This window comes from Oncorhynchus mykiss, chromosome 30 (assembly GCF_013265735.2).
Source record: "Oncorhynchus mykiss isolate Arlee chromosome 30, USDA_OmykA_1.1, whole genome shotgun sequence".
In the NCBI taxonomy this organism is placed as follows: domain Eukaryota; kingdom Metazoa; phylum Chordata; class Actinopteri; order Salmoniformes; family Salmonidae; genus Oncorhynchus; species Oncorhynchus mykiss.
This window is the reverse complement of record NC_050570.1, coordinates 6,835,842-6,851,725: the sequence shown is the minus strand read 5'-3', so window position 1 is coordinate 6,851,725 and position 15,884 is coordinate 6,835,842. Positions and strand designations below refer to the sequence as shown.

Below are 15,884 nucleotides of genomic sequence, written 5' to 3'. Positions count from 1 at the left end.
TAGTTGCAGCAGAGGGAGAATAGTAGCTGCAGCAGAGGGAGAATAGTAGCTGCAGCAGAGGGAGAATAGTAGCTGCAGCAGAGGGAGAATAGTAGCTGCAGCAGAGGGAGAATAGTAGTTGCAGCAGAGGGAGAATAGTAGTTGCAGCAGAGGGAGAATAGTAGTTGCAGCAGAGGGAGAATAGTAGTTGCAGCAGAGGGAGAATAGTAGTTGCAGCAGAGGGAGAATAGTAGCTGCAGCAGAGGGAGAATAGTAGTTGCAGCAGAGGGAGAATAGTAGTTGCAGCAGAGGGAGAATAGTAGTTGCAGCAGAGGGAGAATAGTAGTTGCAGCAGAGGGAGAATAGTAGTTGCAGCAGAGGGAGAATAGTAGCTGCAGCAGAGGGAGAATAGTAGCTGCAGCAGAGGGAGAATAGTAGCTGCAGCAGAGGGAGAATAGTAGCTGCAGCAGAGGGAGAATAGTAGTTGCAGCAGAGGGAGAATAGTAGTTGCAGCAGAGGGAGAATAGTAGTTGCAGCAGAGGGAGAATAGTAGTTGCAGCAGAGGGAGAATAGTAGTTGCAGCAGAGGGAGAATAGTAGTTGCAGCAGAGGGAGAATAGTAGTTGCAGCAGAGGGAGAATAGTAGTTGCAGCAGAGGGAGAATAGTAGTTGCAGCAGAGGGAGAATAGTAGCTGCAGCAGAGGGAGAATAGTAGCTGCAGCAGAGGGAGAATAGTAGCTGCAGCAGAGGGAGAATAGTAGCTGCAGCAGAGGGAGAATAGTAGTTGCAGCAGAGGGAGAATAGTAGTTGCAGCAGAGGGAGAATAGTAGCTGCAGCAGAGGGAGAATAGTAGTTGCAGCAGAGGGAGAATAGTAGCTGCAGCAGAGGGAGAATAGTAGTTGCAGCAGAGGGAGAATAGTAGTTGCAGCAGAGGGAGAATAGTAGTTGCAGCAGAGGGAGAATAGTAGCTGCAGCAGAGGGAGAATAGTAGTTGCAGCAGAGGGAGAATAGTAGCTGCAGCAGAGGGAGAATAGTAGTTGCAGCAGAGGGAGAATAGTAGTTGCAGCAGAGGGAGAATAGTAGTTGCAGCAGAGGGAGAATAGTAGTTGCAGCAGCAGAGGGGGAGTGGAGGTGTGGTCTGGATTTGTACTCGCACACATGGTGTAGTATATGTGCACCAGCCCTGTGGCATTGCCCGCTAGGTGGCGTTGCCCAGTAGGCCACACGTTTGAATGTTGGTACATTTAGGCTAATAGCCATCATGGGCTAATGCAGAACACAAATTTATTCACAAGTTATTCAAATGTTCTGTCCTTCTCAAACAATGAATAGTCTAATCAGATGAGCTGTACGTTTTGTATTGATCGTCATTCCATACACCTTTTTAGTAGGACTTTTATTTATGTTGTATTGATTTCTCAGATCACAACAGCCTACGTGGAATCACCAACACACTGAATGGTCCGATCGCCAAACACCTGCCTCACGTGAAGAAGTAAGCATTTCAAACAAACAATACTTTCCTTGTCAGTGATGAATGTGTGTCGTGGGTTCATATCGAGGTCGTGGGTTCATATCGAGGTCGTGGGTTCATATCGAGGTCGTGGGTTCATATCGAGGTCGTGGGTTCATATCGAGGTCGTGGGTTCATATCGAGGTCGTGGGTTCATATCGAGGTCGTGGGTTCATATCGAGGTCGTGGGTTCATATCGAGGTCATGGGTTCATATCGAGGTCATGGGTTCATATCGAGGTCGTGGGTTCATATCGAGGTCTTGTGTTAAGTGTAATATCCAGGGACGTGTTATTTCCAACATATTTTCAAGGGAAACCAATATTGTCCTTTGCAGAACTATGAGAAGGACTATGACCACGGCTCCTACCATGAAGAGTACCCCTACGAGGAGGCTGCTGTCGTTGGGCAGATCAACGGCCATGCCAACCATGCCAGTCACCCCCAGGACTGGGACCAGCAAGGACTGACTGAGTACCAGCATGTACGTCATGTGTTTTAAAAAACTTGAAATGCCCTAAGAAATCACCAAGACGAGTCCTGAACTAAAAGGATGTTTCGAGGGATCTTCATCTCCTTTGGAAATGTTTCTTAGGCTTAATCTGTGTCTGGGAAACCAGCCCCAGGGTTTTTAATTATGAGCCTAAGACATATATATTCTCTTCATATGTAGCTCTTTATGACATTTTAGTTGCAACTGAAGTCAGGCGGGGTTAAAAACAACAAACACCTTCATGTCCTCTCCAAACAGGAAGAGCAGCACTATGGCCATGGCGAGGGTTGCACGTACACCAGCGTAGGTACTGAGCAGTCTGCAGCAGCCGGCCCTGATTTCTCCACGGAGGAAGGGGTGTATGGAGATGAGCTGTACCCACGTGAGGCTGTTCTCCCTGGGGTGGAGTACCAGAGAGTAGTGGGGGGCCATGGGGACGAGCAGAACTACGCTGGTGAGGATCAGAACAGCACCAGGAAACATGTCCAAGTGAGTGGGGTCATATTTGTTTTTTTTTTACTTCAAAAATATATATTTTTAATAATATGTTTATTATTTTCCAATAAAAAGTTAAATAAAAAAAGACAGCAATACAAACGATGACATTCATTGTACTGTTGAATGGGATGGCCAATTTAGAGGACAAAACTAAAGTTAACTCACACATACACAGAATAAAACTAAATCCTATTAGGTGGTACATGTATAAGAAGACAGCATATAGTCATTACAAGCAGTGTAGTTGAAGCCAAAAATAAATATTGAGTGGAGTACAGCACAGAGTAGCAGCAGATCGTCAACCCAGTTATGAAGCGGGACTCGACCATTTATCCAGTATCGGCTGCCATATTTTGTAAAACATTGGACTTCTATTGGAGGTGTTCAACAAGACTTTGACGAGTCGATTTATTTTATATTTTAAAAAAAATAATATTTTTAAGGACAGTAATGTGACTGCATGAAATGTGGCATTTAACAAAATTAGAATCATGTTATTAATGCATTGAAATGCGTTAGTCTCTGGGCTGATCAAATTGATTAATTGTCTCACTGTTGTTCTGTTGTCTTCCTGTAGAAGTTTGACAGTGTGGGATCAGGAGACCGTTATAAGGCCAACTACAACCCCTACCAGCCTGCCATTCAGCCCAAGATGTTCAACTCCGAGGTCCCCCACCAGCAGCTTGACGACCACTATGACCAGCTGCAGAGAGACTTCCTGGACTCGGCACAGAGTAAGTCTTTTCACATGGTCTTGGTTGGATATTCATGATCTTTTGACAAAGTTGGCCAAAGAATTACATGAAATTTCTTTTCTTTTTTTTTTCAGATATTTTACTAGGATGTATTGAAAATGTGACCTGTTCTGTTGTTGTTTATTGATAAGATAGGAGATTAATTGTTGTTGCGTGTGTCCCAGGTACTACAGACACTCAGCAGCTAGCCCAGCTCCAGATCCTCAACAAGGCCCAGCTGAGACAGATCGAAGACCTGGAGCAGAAACTGGAGGATTCAAGACGCAATATGAGATACTTGGAGCATCAGTTTGCCATCGTGAGAGGTGCGTGGACACTGAAACCAGATGCTAGCATGCTACCTAGTTAGCTCAGTCTACTGACCCACTTCTTGAACTGTCACGAGCGTGGTGTAGTGGAAGTGAAAAGTCACCCGTAACATGTTTTCCTTAGATCTGAATCCTACTAGACAACCGACGCTCATCGGAGTCTCTTGCTCTGTTGGCTAAGAGGGGATGGCTTTGAGCGGTGTGCTTTGTTGCGGAAGCTTGTGAGCTCCAGGCCGTCTCATGGCAGACCTGAATGCACTCTGTCACACCTGAATACCTAGATGTTTCTCTCTCCTGTTCCCCCCCCCCTCTCCTCGCAGATGAGAAGGAGGGTCTGGCTGTGAGTCTGAAGGAGTCCTGCAGAGTGATGGAGGAGGCCAAGGAGAGAGAGGTGCTGCTGCAGACTAGCGTTACGTCTCTGGAGCTGCAGGTTCAGGCTCTTACTGACCGAGATCATGAGGTACGGTTGACGTCTGTTGATGTTACCATGACGATAATGTATTTTGGGTTGCATTTACACCTGGGTTGGATTTACACCTGGGTTGGATTTACACCTGGGTTGGATTTACACCTGGGTTGGATTACACCTGGGTTGGATTTACACCTGGGTTGGATTTACACCTGGGTTGGATTTACACCTGGGTTGGATTTACACCTGGGTTGTTGATGGGAGACCTGTATTCAATTTCTAGTCAGTTGGATTAGAAAGTTGTATCGAGGGCTGTGGCTGTCATGACATTTTGTCAGCCGGTTATTCTCCTGGTCTCATGGACCGTTAATTAACAAACACATGTAGCATCTACAGGCCTCCACACACAGCCTACAAGCCACTGACATCTACATTTGAAAAAGTCTAATAAATCCATGTAATATAGTCTACACCATCACCATACATCGTTTATTAATTTTTAGGCAAAGTCAAAAGAAACATGATATGAATAAACATTTATTTATTTTTATTTACATTTTTAGTAGTGAGTCATTTAGCAGACTCTCTTATCCAGAGCCACTTACAGTAGTGAGTCATTTAGCAGACTCTCTTATCCAGAGCCACTTACAGTAGTGAGTCATTTAGCAGACTCTCTTATCCAGAGTCACTTACAGTAGTGAGTCATTTAGCAGACTCTCTTATCCAGAGTCACTTACAGTAGTGAGTCATTTAGCAGACTCTCTTATCCAGAGTCACTTACAGTAGTGAGTCATTTAGCAGACTCTTACCCAGAGTCACTTACAGTAGTGAGTCATTTAGCAGACTCTCACCCAGAGTCACTTACAGTAGTGAGTCATTTAGCAGACTCTCTTATCCAGAGTCACTAACAGTAGTGAGTCATTTAGCAGACTCTCTTATCCAGAGTCACTAACAGTAGTGAGTCATTTAGCAGACTCTCTTATCCAGAGTCACTAACAGTAGTGAGTCATTTAGCAGACTGTCTTATCCAGAGTCACTAACAGTAGTGAGTCATTTAGCAGACTCTCTTATCCAGAGTCACTAACAGTAGTGAGTCATTTAGCAGACTCTCTTATCCAGAGTCACTAACAGTAGTGAGTCATTTAGCAGACTCTCTTATCCAGAGTCACTAACAGTAGTGAGTCATTTAGCAGACTCTCTTATCCAGAGTCACTTACAGTACTGAGTCATTTAGCAGACTCTTATCCATAGCCACTTACAGTAGAGACACCCTCCTGTAGGTTTTTGACTCCGAACCTACAGGAGGGTAGCACTCCAGGAACAGTTTTGGAGAGCCCTGTTATAGACACTATGGTTGCCCCCCAATTCTCTACCCTTCTCCCAAAATGTGCTCCTTTTCATGGATTTAACCATGTTGGGAACCTACCTCATTTCACGCTTTCGCCAACGCTTGTAGATTCACGATGGGGAGTGTGCAGTGCACACTATGGGAGAGGTGAGAATAAGCCTGCGGAAACAGTGTGTGTGTGTGTCTCTGTTTCTCTGTGTGTGTGTGTGTGTGTGTGTGTCGTCTGTGTCTGTGTGTGTGTGTGTGTGTGTCGTCTGTGTCTGTCTGTGTGTGTGTCTGTTTCTCTGTGTGTCTGTTTCTCTTTGTGTCTGTGTGTGTGTGTGTCTATCCCTCCAGAACACCAAGAAGCAGCGTGTGGCGGAGGCAGCGGTAGACAGCATGCAGCAGCAGATGACAGAACTGTGTCGGTCAGACAGTCTGTCGAGACTCCGAGAGCAACACGACAGAGACCTAACAGTGGTCAGAGAGCAGCACGACGCCAAGCTGCTGGTGTTACAGCAGAGACTGGACACCTGCGATCAGGCCCTGGAAGAACAGGTCAGGACCCAGTGGAATTGATGTTGACCTCCATATTAACCAGTAAACATGATCACTTAGCGTTTGTTCTTTGGTATCACACTTGATTATCTTGATTATTTTGATTATCTTGAGCTAATTAAGAGGTTCATGCATGCTTATGACAATGTAATGAATCTATTATAACCGAAGGCTTTAAAATAATCTGTGGTGAAATTTGCTGTATTGGTCCTGGGTAATCTCGGGTCACGATAGACTGTGAACCTAAGAGTTGTCACATTGCTGTCGGTGAATCCCGGACTAACCACTTCAGTGGCTGTGGTATCATCCAGGCGGAGGTGGTCCAGGGTCTGCGTGATCAGGTGAGGCAGCAGGACAGACGGAGAGAGGAGGAGCAGGTGGAGAGAGCAGGAGTCATCAACACTCTCACACAGCGCCTACAGGAGAGCCAGCAGCAGTGTGCCAAACTGCTACAGACTGGTGTGTGTCCGGGTCTGTTTCACCACCTTGGGAAATGCTTGTTGATGTCCACAACTTGTTTGTCGACGCCCCCTCTGTCCACAACTTGTTTGTCGACGCCCCCTCTGTCCACTACCTGTTTGTCGACGCCCCCTCTGTCCACAACTTGTTTGTCGACGCCCCCTCTGTCCACCACCTGTTTGTTGAAGCCCCCTCTGTCCACCACCTGTTTGTTGAAGCCCCCTCTGTCCACCACCTGTTTGTTGAAGCCCCCTCTGTCCACCACCTGTTTGTTGAAGCCCCCTCTGTCCACCATCTGTTTGTCGACGCCCCCTCTGTCCACCACCTGTTTGTTGAAGCCCCCTCTGTCCACCACCTGTTTGTCGACGCCCCCTCTGTCCACCACTATTTTGTCGACGCCCCCTCTGTCCACCACCTGTTTGTTGAAGCCCCCTCTGTCCACCACCTGTTTGTCGACGCCCCCTCTGTCCTCCACCTGTTTGTCGACGCCCCCTCTGTCCACCACCTGTTTGTTGAAGCCCCCTCTGTCCACCACCTGTTTGTCCTTTAGGTTCAGTCCAGGAGATGGGCCAGCTGCAAATGAAACTACAACAGACTCAGTCAGCCAAGACCATGAGTGACAACATGAACAAAGCCTTGCAGGTATTCCCTTGGTTTGTATCCAGAAATGTAGAATATCTAAAAAAAAATATCAAGCAAACACTTTTACTTTTGGTTTCTGCTTCACTTGTTGAGTTAAAATGTAACTAAATAATGTAACCGTATCATGTAAAACCGCTCTCCTTGGTTTCTACAGCAGATCAACCTATAATAATACCTGTTATAAGCATTCATGAGACTTTATAATGCCTTCTTTAGTGGTTATAACACGTCTGTCACCTCTTGGTTTCTACAGGATCTGACTGTGCAGATCAACCTTTTACTACCTGTTTATATATAAGGCTTTATATCTAATACCTTATTATAGCAGTTCTAATATGTTATGTTCCATTTATTTTCTCCATCTCAGGAGGAGTTGTCTGAGCTGAAGGAGCAGATCTGTCTGTATGAGTCTGTTGTGAAACATGGAGTCCTCTCTGTTGAGGTGACCGGAGGAGATGTCTGGGAGAACCAGCTGTCTGACTCCTATGTAGACCTGGGGATCAAGAAGACTCGCTGTGAGAATGGACGAATTCACAGGTACGCAATGTAACATTTGACTGTTGGTGCCCTTAGACATAAACTTCATGTTTCTATTTGGTTTCAGTTTCAGGGTTGAGGTCAATTCCATTTCATTTCAGTCAAATTCAGGAAGTTTAAATAAATGAGAAGTTAAAATATCAGTTTATTTTCCTGGAATTGAAAAAGAATTGAGGCCCCAACCCTGTTCAGTTTAATCAGCTCCAGACCGCCAGTCTTATCTATTAAGATACTTTATCATGTGTATTGTTAGTGGTCCTGAATGGCTCAGTTGGTAATGGTGCTTGTAACGCCAGGGTCGTTGGTTCAAATCCCGCAAGCACCACACACATAATACAAACTTGTGCACGGTCTGTAAATTGATTTGGATTAAAAGGCCTTCTGTGCCGTAGCACTCCTCTGTTGGGAGTGTCTGAGCCCCACCCAAAGCTGCCCAGAGAGAAGGAGGACTTGGCTGTGAAGGAGCTCCGGGCAGAGTTACAGCGCTGTCTGGCCAGTCTGAAGGGAAAGAGGCAGAGGATCAGTCAGCTGCAGGACCATCTACGGGACTCACAGGGACAGGTTAGTTATTTTTTATTTTTTCCTGAGTATTTTCAGGTTGCCCTTGCAAAAGAGGTTTCTATAAACTCAAGGTTCTTTCCTGGTTAAATAAACGTGAAGTAAAGATAATTCCCTCTTTGGATTTATCCTCGAGTGTATAATTAAAACCCACATACCCCCATAGTCAAAGTTGATATTTTCTTTCTTGTCTGGATCCCATCCCTGCAGGTGAACGAGCTTCAGACCCAGCTTCAGACCCAGCTTCAGACCCAGCTTCAGACCCAGCTTCAGACCCAGCTACAGTCCCAGCTAGACCAGGAACAGACCAGAGACACAGCAGAAACCAGACCAATGGACCCACATCCAGATGTAGCTTCCCAGAAAGAGCTGTCCAGACTGCAGGAGGACAGGCAGCTCCTACAAGAACGCCTCGAGGTTATTCCTCATTTGATAAAGATTCTAGAAGGCTTTTCACACTATTGAGCTGCACCAAGCTGAGCTCAACCGATTCTGTGACAAGCCCATCAAGTGTAGTTCTGGTTTGACGCGGTGGCGTGAAGATGGTGTCTCTGTTTGAACTGAAGTCTCAATGCATGACAACTCCGTTGGTAGAGCACGGTGCATTTGCTACGCCGGGATGTAATAAATGTATCACTAGTCACGTTAAATAACGCCACTTCATATAATGTTTACATAACCTACACTAATCTCATACAGTGGGGAGAACAACTATTATATAATATATAACAACTAACAACTAATTACTTAAAAATCATACAATGTGATATTCTGCATTTTTGTTTTGGATTTGGTCTCTCACAGTTGAAGTGTACCTATGATAAAAAATTATAGACCTCTACATGCTTTGTAAGTAGGAAATCCTGCAAAATCGGCAGTGTATCAAATACTTGTTCTCCCCACTGTATGTATATACTGTACTCTATACCATCTACTGCATCTTTCCTATGCTGTTCTGTACCATCACTCATTCATATATCTTTATGTACATACTCTTATTCATTCCTTTACACTTGTGTGTGTATAAGGTAGTTGTTGTGAAATTGTAAGGTTAGATTACTCGTTGGTTATTACTGCGCTGTCGGAACTAGTTACACTCGCGTTAACATCTGCTAACCGTGTGTATGTGACCAATAAAATGGGATTTGATTTAGTGGGTTCGATTCCCGGGACCAGCCATATGTATTAAAAAATAATGTATGTATTTGAGTTCCTTTGCTTTGGATAAAAGTGTATTCTAAATGGCGTTATTATTATGATTTATCAACAGCTTTTTCCAGCACCCACCTCGGTGTTACATTCTCATAGTTGTCTCTCTGTCGTTTCTGTCCTCCCAGACGCTGGAGAAGAAGAACGTGGAGCTGAGGCAGAGGGAGGAGAAAGTGAAGGCGGCTAACTCAGAGCTGTGTACCAAGATGAGAGAGATGATTCAGGAACTGGACCAGGAGAAGCAGGAGGCTGCTCAGAGGTTAGTCTGGGGTGTTGCGGTTGGCAGATATGTGAATGTCTGTGTCCTGGCATCCCTAGAGAGAGAATAGTTGTATCTATATGTAGCTGGTGTGCTGTATAACACAGATCATTTCTTAATGGATACTAGTCATCATATGGGAAAATGAGCGACTGTGCAGGTGTGTAATGACTCATTGAACTACTACTGTGTGTGTGTGTCTCTGTGTGTGTGTGTGTGTGTCTCTGTGTGTGTGTGTGTCTCTGTGTGTGTGTGTCTCTGTGTGTGTGTGTATCTCTGTGTGTGTGTCTCTGTGTATCTCTGTGTGTGTGTCTCTGTGTGTGTGTGTGTGTGTGTGTGTGTCTCTGTGTGTGTGTGTGTGTGTGTCTCTGTGTGTGTGTGTGTGTGTCTCTGTGTGTGTGTGTGTCTCTGTGTGTGTGTGTGTCTCTGTGTGTGTGTGTGTCTCTCTGTGTGTGTGTATGTCTCTGTGTGTGTGTCTCTGTGTGTGTGTGTGTGTCTCTGTGTGTGTCTCTGTGTGTGTCTCTGTGTGTGTCTCTGTGTGTGTGTGTCTCTGTGTGTGTGTGTGTGTGTGTCTCTGTGTGTGTGTGTGTGTGTGTGTCTATGTGTGTGTGTCTGTCTCTGTGTGTGTGTGTGTCTCTGTGTGTGGTCCAGGTATGAGCGAACCCAGCAGCAGTTCAGAGATGACGTAGTGAACCGTGTTCGTTCAGAACTCACCCTGGAACACACCGCTCAGATAGATGACATCACGGCACACCACCAGCTGCAGATACAACAGCTACAGTAAGGGCTCCTGTGTGTAGGCAACGGCTTGGCCCTGGGGTCAATTCCCGCAGTGATCGCATACGACTTACAGGAGCAATTGAGGTTAAGTGCCTCGCTCAAGGGCACATCGACAGATTTCTGACCTAGTCAGCTTGGGGATTCGAACACCAGCGACCTTTTCACTCTTAATCACTAGGCTACCTGTCGCCTGTAAGTCTCTACCTGTAAGTCTCTACTTGCCACCTGTAAGTCTCTACCTGCCACCTGTAAGTCTCTACCTGTAAGTCTCTACCTGTAAGTCTCTACCTGTAAGTCTCTACCTGCCGCCTGTAAGTCTCTACCTGCCGCCTGTAAGTCTCTACCTGTCGCCTGTAAGTCTCTACCTGTAAGTCTCTACCTGTAAGTCTCTACCTGTACGTCTCTACCTGTCACCTGTAAGTCTCTACCTGTAAGTCTCTACCTGCCGCCTGTAAGTCTCTACCTGTAAGTCTCTACCTGTAAGTCTCTACCTGCCGCCTGTAAGTCTCTACCTGTAAGTCTCTGCCTGTAAGTCTCTACCTGTAAGTCTCTACCTGTAAGTCTCTACCTGTACGTCTCTACCTGTAAGTCTCTACCTGTAAGTCTCTACCTGCCGCCTGTAAGTCTCTACCTGTAAGTCTCTACCTGTAAGTCTCTACCTGTAAGTCTCTACCTGTAAGTCTCTACCTGCCGCCTGTAAGTCTCTACCTGTAAGTCTCTACCTGTAAGTCTCTACCTGTAAGTCTCTACCTGCCGCCTGTAAGTCTCTACCTGTAAGTCTCTACCTGTAAGTCTCTACCTGTAAGTCTCTACCTGTAAGTCTCTACCTGTAAGTCTCTACCTGTAAGTCTCTACCTGCCACCTGCATGTAAGTCGCTTCGAGTAAAAGTGTCTGCTGGGCAGCATATAAACCATACTCTGCTATCTCAGTCGGGAACAGTTTTTTAAGAGGTCTCCTGTATAACCTCACCCACAATGATAATCCTTTCTTCTCTGGATAGAGCCAAGCTGTGTGAGGTGAATGGAGAGATGGTGGCAGTGCAGGAGTGCTACATCTCACTCTGCAAGGACAAAGACCGGCTGGAGGAAAACCTGCAGGGAAGAATGGAGGAGGAGAAGAAGAAGAGGGAGAATGAGGTATATAGTCTAGTACACACACATACACATTTTATGAAGATGCTATATGAACAATAGCCTGGTCCCAGATCTGTTTGTGTTGTCTTATTTGCTTGTTGTCATGTGGATTTCGCTATAGAGGACAAACAGGTCTGGGAACGGGCTCGGAACGCTGGTGCAGAGAATGGCTTTTTATTTATTTCGGGAAAATTATTTTAATAATTATTTTCTATATAAGACAACAGATAAGAAGTTTCCTCACTGAACAAGATATTTATCACGTATTAGTGTTATTTAACAGTGTGAATTAGTTGTTTTGGATGAATTTCTTTCTTTCTTCCTTTTTAAAATCGCTCAGCTGAAATGCCCAATTAGTGATATCTAAAGTTGGGCAAAGAAATGCCACCCAACTTGTTTTTTTTTAACCTTTTACTTAACTAGGCAAGTCAGTTAAGAACAAATTCTTATTTTTAGTGACGGCCTAGGAACAGTGGGTTACTTAACTGTCTGTTCAGGGGCAGAACGACATATTTATACCTTGTCAGCTCGGGGATATCAACTTGCAACCTTTCAGTTACTAGTCCAACGCTCTAACCACTAGGCTACCTGCCACCTCTACGCTCTAACCACCTCTACACTCTAACCACTAGGCTACCTTGCCATCTCTACACTCTAGACACTCGTCTGTGGAGACTGACATACAGGGGGACCAATTGATTTTTTTTTTTTTGGGGGGGGGTGTATTTTCACGCGGGATGCACTAAAGTTGTCACCAATGATGAGGGTGGGTGGGTGGGTCTGAATGCCACCAATGATGAGGGTGGGTGGGCGGGTCTGATCTGAATGCCACCAATGATGAGGGTGGGTGGGCGGGTCTGATCTGAATGCCACCAATGATGAGGGTGGGTGGGCGGGTCTGATCTGAATGCCACCAATGATGAGGGTGGGTGGGCGGGTCTGATCTGAATGCCCAGGTAAGTAAAGTCGTGACATTCAAGAGATGTGATGATGGTAAATTGACTATTTTTTTGTCTGTGGCGTTTTAATGGCATTGCGATAGACTTAGACCAATTCATCTTGTAGTTTGTAAAATAACCAAATTCTTCAAAGACGCCAAGGACTTGAACGGAGTTGGCAATGTCAGATGGGTACATCAAAATGTAATTAGTGTAAAGGGAGATATGAGTCGTTTCTTTGATTTAATATAGGCCATAGAGTACCAGTCAAAAGTTTGGACACACCTACTCATTCAATGGGTTTTGTGTACTTTTACTATTTTCTACATTGTAGAATAATAGTGAAGACGTCAAAACTATGAAATAACACATATGGAATCATGTAGTAACCAAAAAAGTGTTCAACAAATAAATATATTTTAGATTCTTCAAAGCAGCCACCTTTAACTTGATGACAGCTTTGCACACTCTTGGCATTCTCTCAACCAGCTTCACCTGGAATGCTTTTCCAGCAGTCTTGAAGGAGTTGCCACATATGCTGAGCACTTGTTGGCTGCTTTTCCTTCACTCGGCTGTCCGACCCATCCCAAACCATCTCAATTGGATTGAGGTCGGGTGACTGACTTGTCTAGTTATTAAATAAAAGGCCAGGTCATGAACCTTCACATGCAGCTTGAATTCCCAATTCAAAATTGATAAGGGCCCACGGCTGGAACGTTCCCAGGGGCCCGCGGCCGGAACGTTCCCTAGAAGGGTAATAAGGGCTGTTTTCTGATCTCCGTGAAAAGTTTCCACCTCAAGCGAATAATTAATTGAAAATTGCTTTTTTTGACGATTTGCATCCCTTTCTCAGCTGAAAACTCTCGACGAGAGCAGGGCTGCTCTGGAGAAGCTGAGATCAGACCTGGAGAAACACCATCAGGAGAACGTCACCAAGCTCAGAGCCCTGTGGTCTCAAGAGAAGGACAAGGAGCTCAGACAAGAGCTCCAAACCCAGCTGACCAAGGCCAAGGCAACATGGACTGAGGAGAAGGAGGAGGTAGTAGTTGTCTTGTGTTCCATCTGTAGCTCGGTCTTTACTTTATGAATGGATCGGTTCTGCCACCCCATGGACAAAAAAAAATCTAATCAAAGTTTATTTGTCATATTCACCGGATACAGCCAATGACAGTAGAGTGTGAAGATGGGCAGAAACTGCTTCTCCAATATAAATCCCCAATCACCTTTTCTAGGCGACGTTAGCTAGCGTGTGCAGAAACACGTCATCTGGTCTAGCGGTCGTGTCGCGAAAACGTATCAGTTTGTCACTTTCACGAGTGACAAACTGGTTCAGCTACTTAGACATTGGTTCCAATCTGTAGGGCATGCCTTTAATCTGTAGGGCGTGCCTTTAATCTATAGGGCGTGCCTTTAATCTATAGGGCATGCCTTTAATCTATAGGGCGTGCCTTTAATCTGTAGGGCGTGCCTTTAATCTGTAGGGCGTGCCTTTAATCTGTAGGGCGTGCCTTTAATCTATAGGGCGTGCCTTTAATCTATAGGGCGTGCCTTTAATCTATAGGGCATGCCTTTAATCTATAGGGCGTGCCTTTAATCTATAGGGCGTGCCTTTAATCTATAGGGCATGCCTTTAATCTATAGGGCATGCCTTTAATCTGGATACACGTGTTCTGTGGTTGTGTGGCCGGGTTGGATGTACTACCAAATTCTCTAAAATGACATTGGAGGCGGCTTATGGTAGAGAAATTACCATTCAATCATCTGGCAAACGCTCTGGCGGACATTCCTGCAGTCAGCAGGTCAATTGCCCACTCCCTCAACTTGAGACGTTGTGTGTCAAAACGGCACATTTTAGAGTGGCCTTTTATTGTCCCCAGCACAAGGTACACCTGTGTAATGATCATGCTGTTTAATCAGTTTCTTGATATTCCACACATGTCAGGTGGATGGATTATCTTGACAAAGGAGAAATGTTCACTAACAGGGATGTAAAAAATTTGTGCACAACATTTCAGAGAAATAAGCTTTTTGTGCGTATGGAACATTTCTGGGATCTTTTATTTCAGGTCATGAAACATGGGACCAACACCTTAATTGTTGTTTATATTTTCGTGTATATATACACACACACACACACTGCTACAGTGCTTTCGGAAAGTATTCAGACCCCTTGACTTTTTCCACATTTTGTTACGTTACAGCTTTATTCTAAATTGGATAAAATAAAAATAATTTGTTAATGTACACATAATACCCGGTGACCAAGCGAAAACAGGTTTTTAGACATTTTTGCAAATGTATTAAAAATATAAAACATATACCTTTTTACATAAGTATTCAGACCCTTTGCTTTGAGACTTGAAATTGAGTTCAGGTCCATCCTGTTTCCATTGATCATCCTTGATGTTTCTACAACTTGATTGGAGTCCACCTGTGGTAAATTCAATTGATTGGACATGATTTGGAAAGGCACACACCTGTCCATATAAGGTCCCACAGTTGACAATGCATGTCAGAGCAAAAACCAAGCCATGATGTCAAAGGAGTTATCCATAGAGCTCCGAGACAGGATTGTGTCGAGGCACAGATCTGAGGAAGGGAGCCAAAAAAATTCTGCAGTATTGAAGGTCCCCAAGAACACAGTGGCCTCCATCATTCTTAAATGGAAGAAGTTTGGAACCACCAAGACTCTTCCTAGATCTGGCCGCTCAGCCAAACTGAGCAATCGGGGGAGAAGGGCCTTGGTCAGGGAGGTGACCAAGAACCCGATGGTCACTCTGACAGAGCTCTAGAGTTCCTCTGTGAAGATGGGAGAACCTTCCAGAATGACAACCATCTCTGCAGCACTCCACCAATCAGGTCTTTATGGTAGAGTGGCCAGACTGAAGCCACTCCTCAGTAAAAGGCACATGACAGCCCCCATGGAGTTTGCCAAAAGGCACCTAGAGACTCTCAGACCATGAGAAACAAGATGCTCTGGTCTGATGAAACCAAGAGTGAACTCTTTGGCCTGAATGCCGAGCATAATGTCTGGAGGAAACCTGGCACCATCCCTACAGTGAAGCATGGTGGTGGCAGCATCATGCTGTCGGGATGTTTTTCAGCGGCAGGGACTGGGAGACTAGTCATATCAAATTTTATTGGTCACATACACATGGTTAGCAGATGTTATTGCAAGTGTAGCGAAATGCTTATAGTCAGGATCGAGGCAAAGATGAACGGAGCGAAGTACAGAGATCTTTAATGAAAACCTGCTCCAGAGCGCTCAGGACCTCATACTGGGGCGGAGTTTACCCTTCCAACAGGACAATGACCCTAAAAACAAAGCAGGAGTGGCTTTGGAATAAGTCTCTGAATGTCCTAGAGTGGCCCTGCCAGAGCCCGGACTTGAACCCAATCTAACATCTCTGGAGAGACCTGAAAATAGCTGTGCAGCGACGCTCCCCATCCAATATGACAGAGCTTGAGAGGATCTGCTGAGAAGAATGAGAGAAACTCCCCAAATGCAGGTGTGCCAAGCTTGTCGTGTC

At 45.1% G+C, this 15,884-nt stretch overlaps 1 protein-coding gene across 7 annotated transcripts in view; it reads left to right on the top strand.

Annotated features, from left to right (window-relative positions):
- The window catches only part of LOC110521221 (centrosomal protein of 152 kDa), a 38,299-nt gene that overhangs the window by 10,325 nt on the left and 12,090 nt on the right, over positions 1 to 15,884 (top strand). For 2 of the 7 annotated variants that reach the window (XM_036968967.1, XM_036968973.1), the window contains exons 4-19: positions 1,401 to 1,473; positions 1,828 to 1,974; positions 2,242 to 2,472; positions 3,059 to 3,215; positions 3,401 to 3,541; positions 3,865 to 4,004; positions 5,638 to 5,838; positions 6,150 to 6,309; positions 6,848 to 6,939; positions 7,307 to 7,476; positions 7,869 to 8,037; positions 8,245 to 8,451; positions 9,372 to 9,502; positions 10,154 to 10,282; positions 11,284 to 11,419; positions 13,208 to 13,393. In XM_036968967.1, coding sequence (XP_036824862.1) covers positions 1,401 to 1,473; positions 1,828 to 1,974; positions 2,242 to 2,472; positions 3,059 to 3,215; positions 3,401 to 3,541; positions 3,865 to 4,004; positions 5,638 to 5,838; positions 6,150 to 6,309; positions 6,848 to 6,939; positions 7,307 to 7,476; positions 7,869 to 8,037; positions 8,245 to 8,451; positions 9,372 to 9,502; positions 10,154 to 10,282; positions 11,284 to 11,419; positions 13,208 to 13,393 — 2,470 coding nt within the window. Of the gene's footprint in view, positions 1 to 1,400; positions 1,474 to 1,827; positions 1,975 to 2,241; positions 2,473 to 3,058; positions 3,216 to 3,400; positions 3,542 to 3,864; positions 4,005 to 5,637; positions 5,839 to 6,149; positions 6,310 to 6,847; positions 6,940 to 7,306; positions 7,477 to 7,868; positions 8,040 to 8,244; positions 8,452 to 9,371; positions 9,503 to 10,153; positions 10,283 to 11,283; positions 11,420 to 13,203; positions 13,394 to 15,884 lie in introns of all 7 variants that reach the window. The other 5 variants (XM_036968971.1, XM_036968969.1, XM_036968970.1 and 2 more) reach the window with 5 other exon arrangements.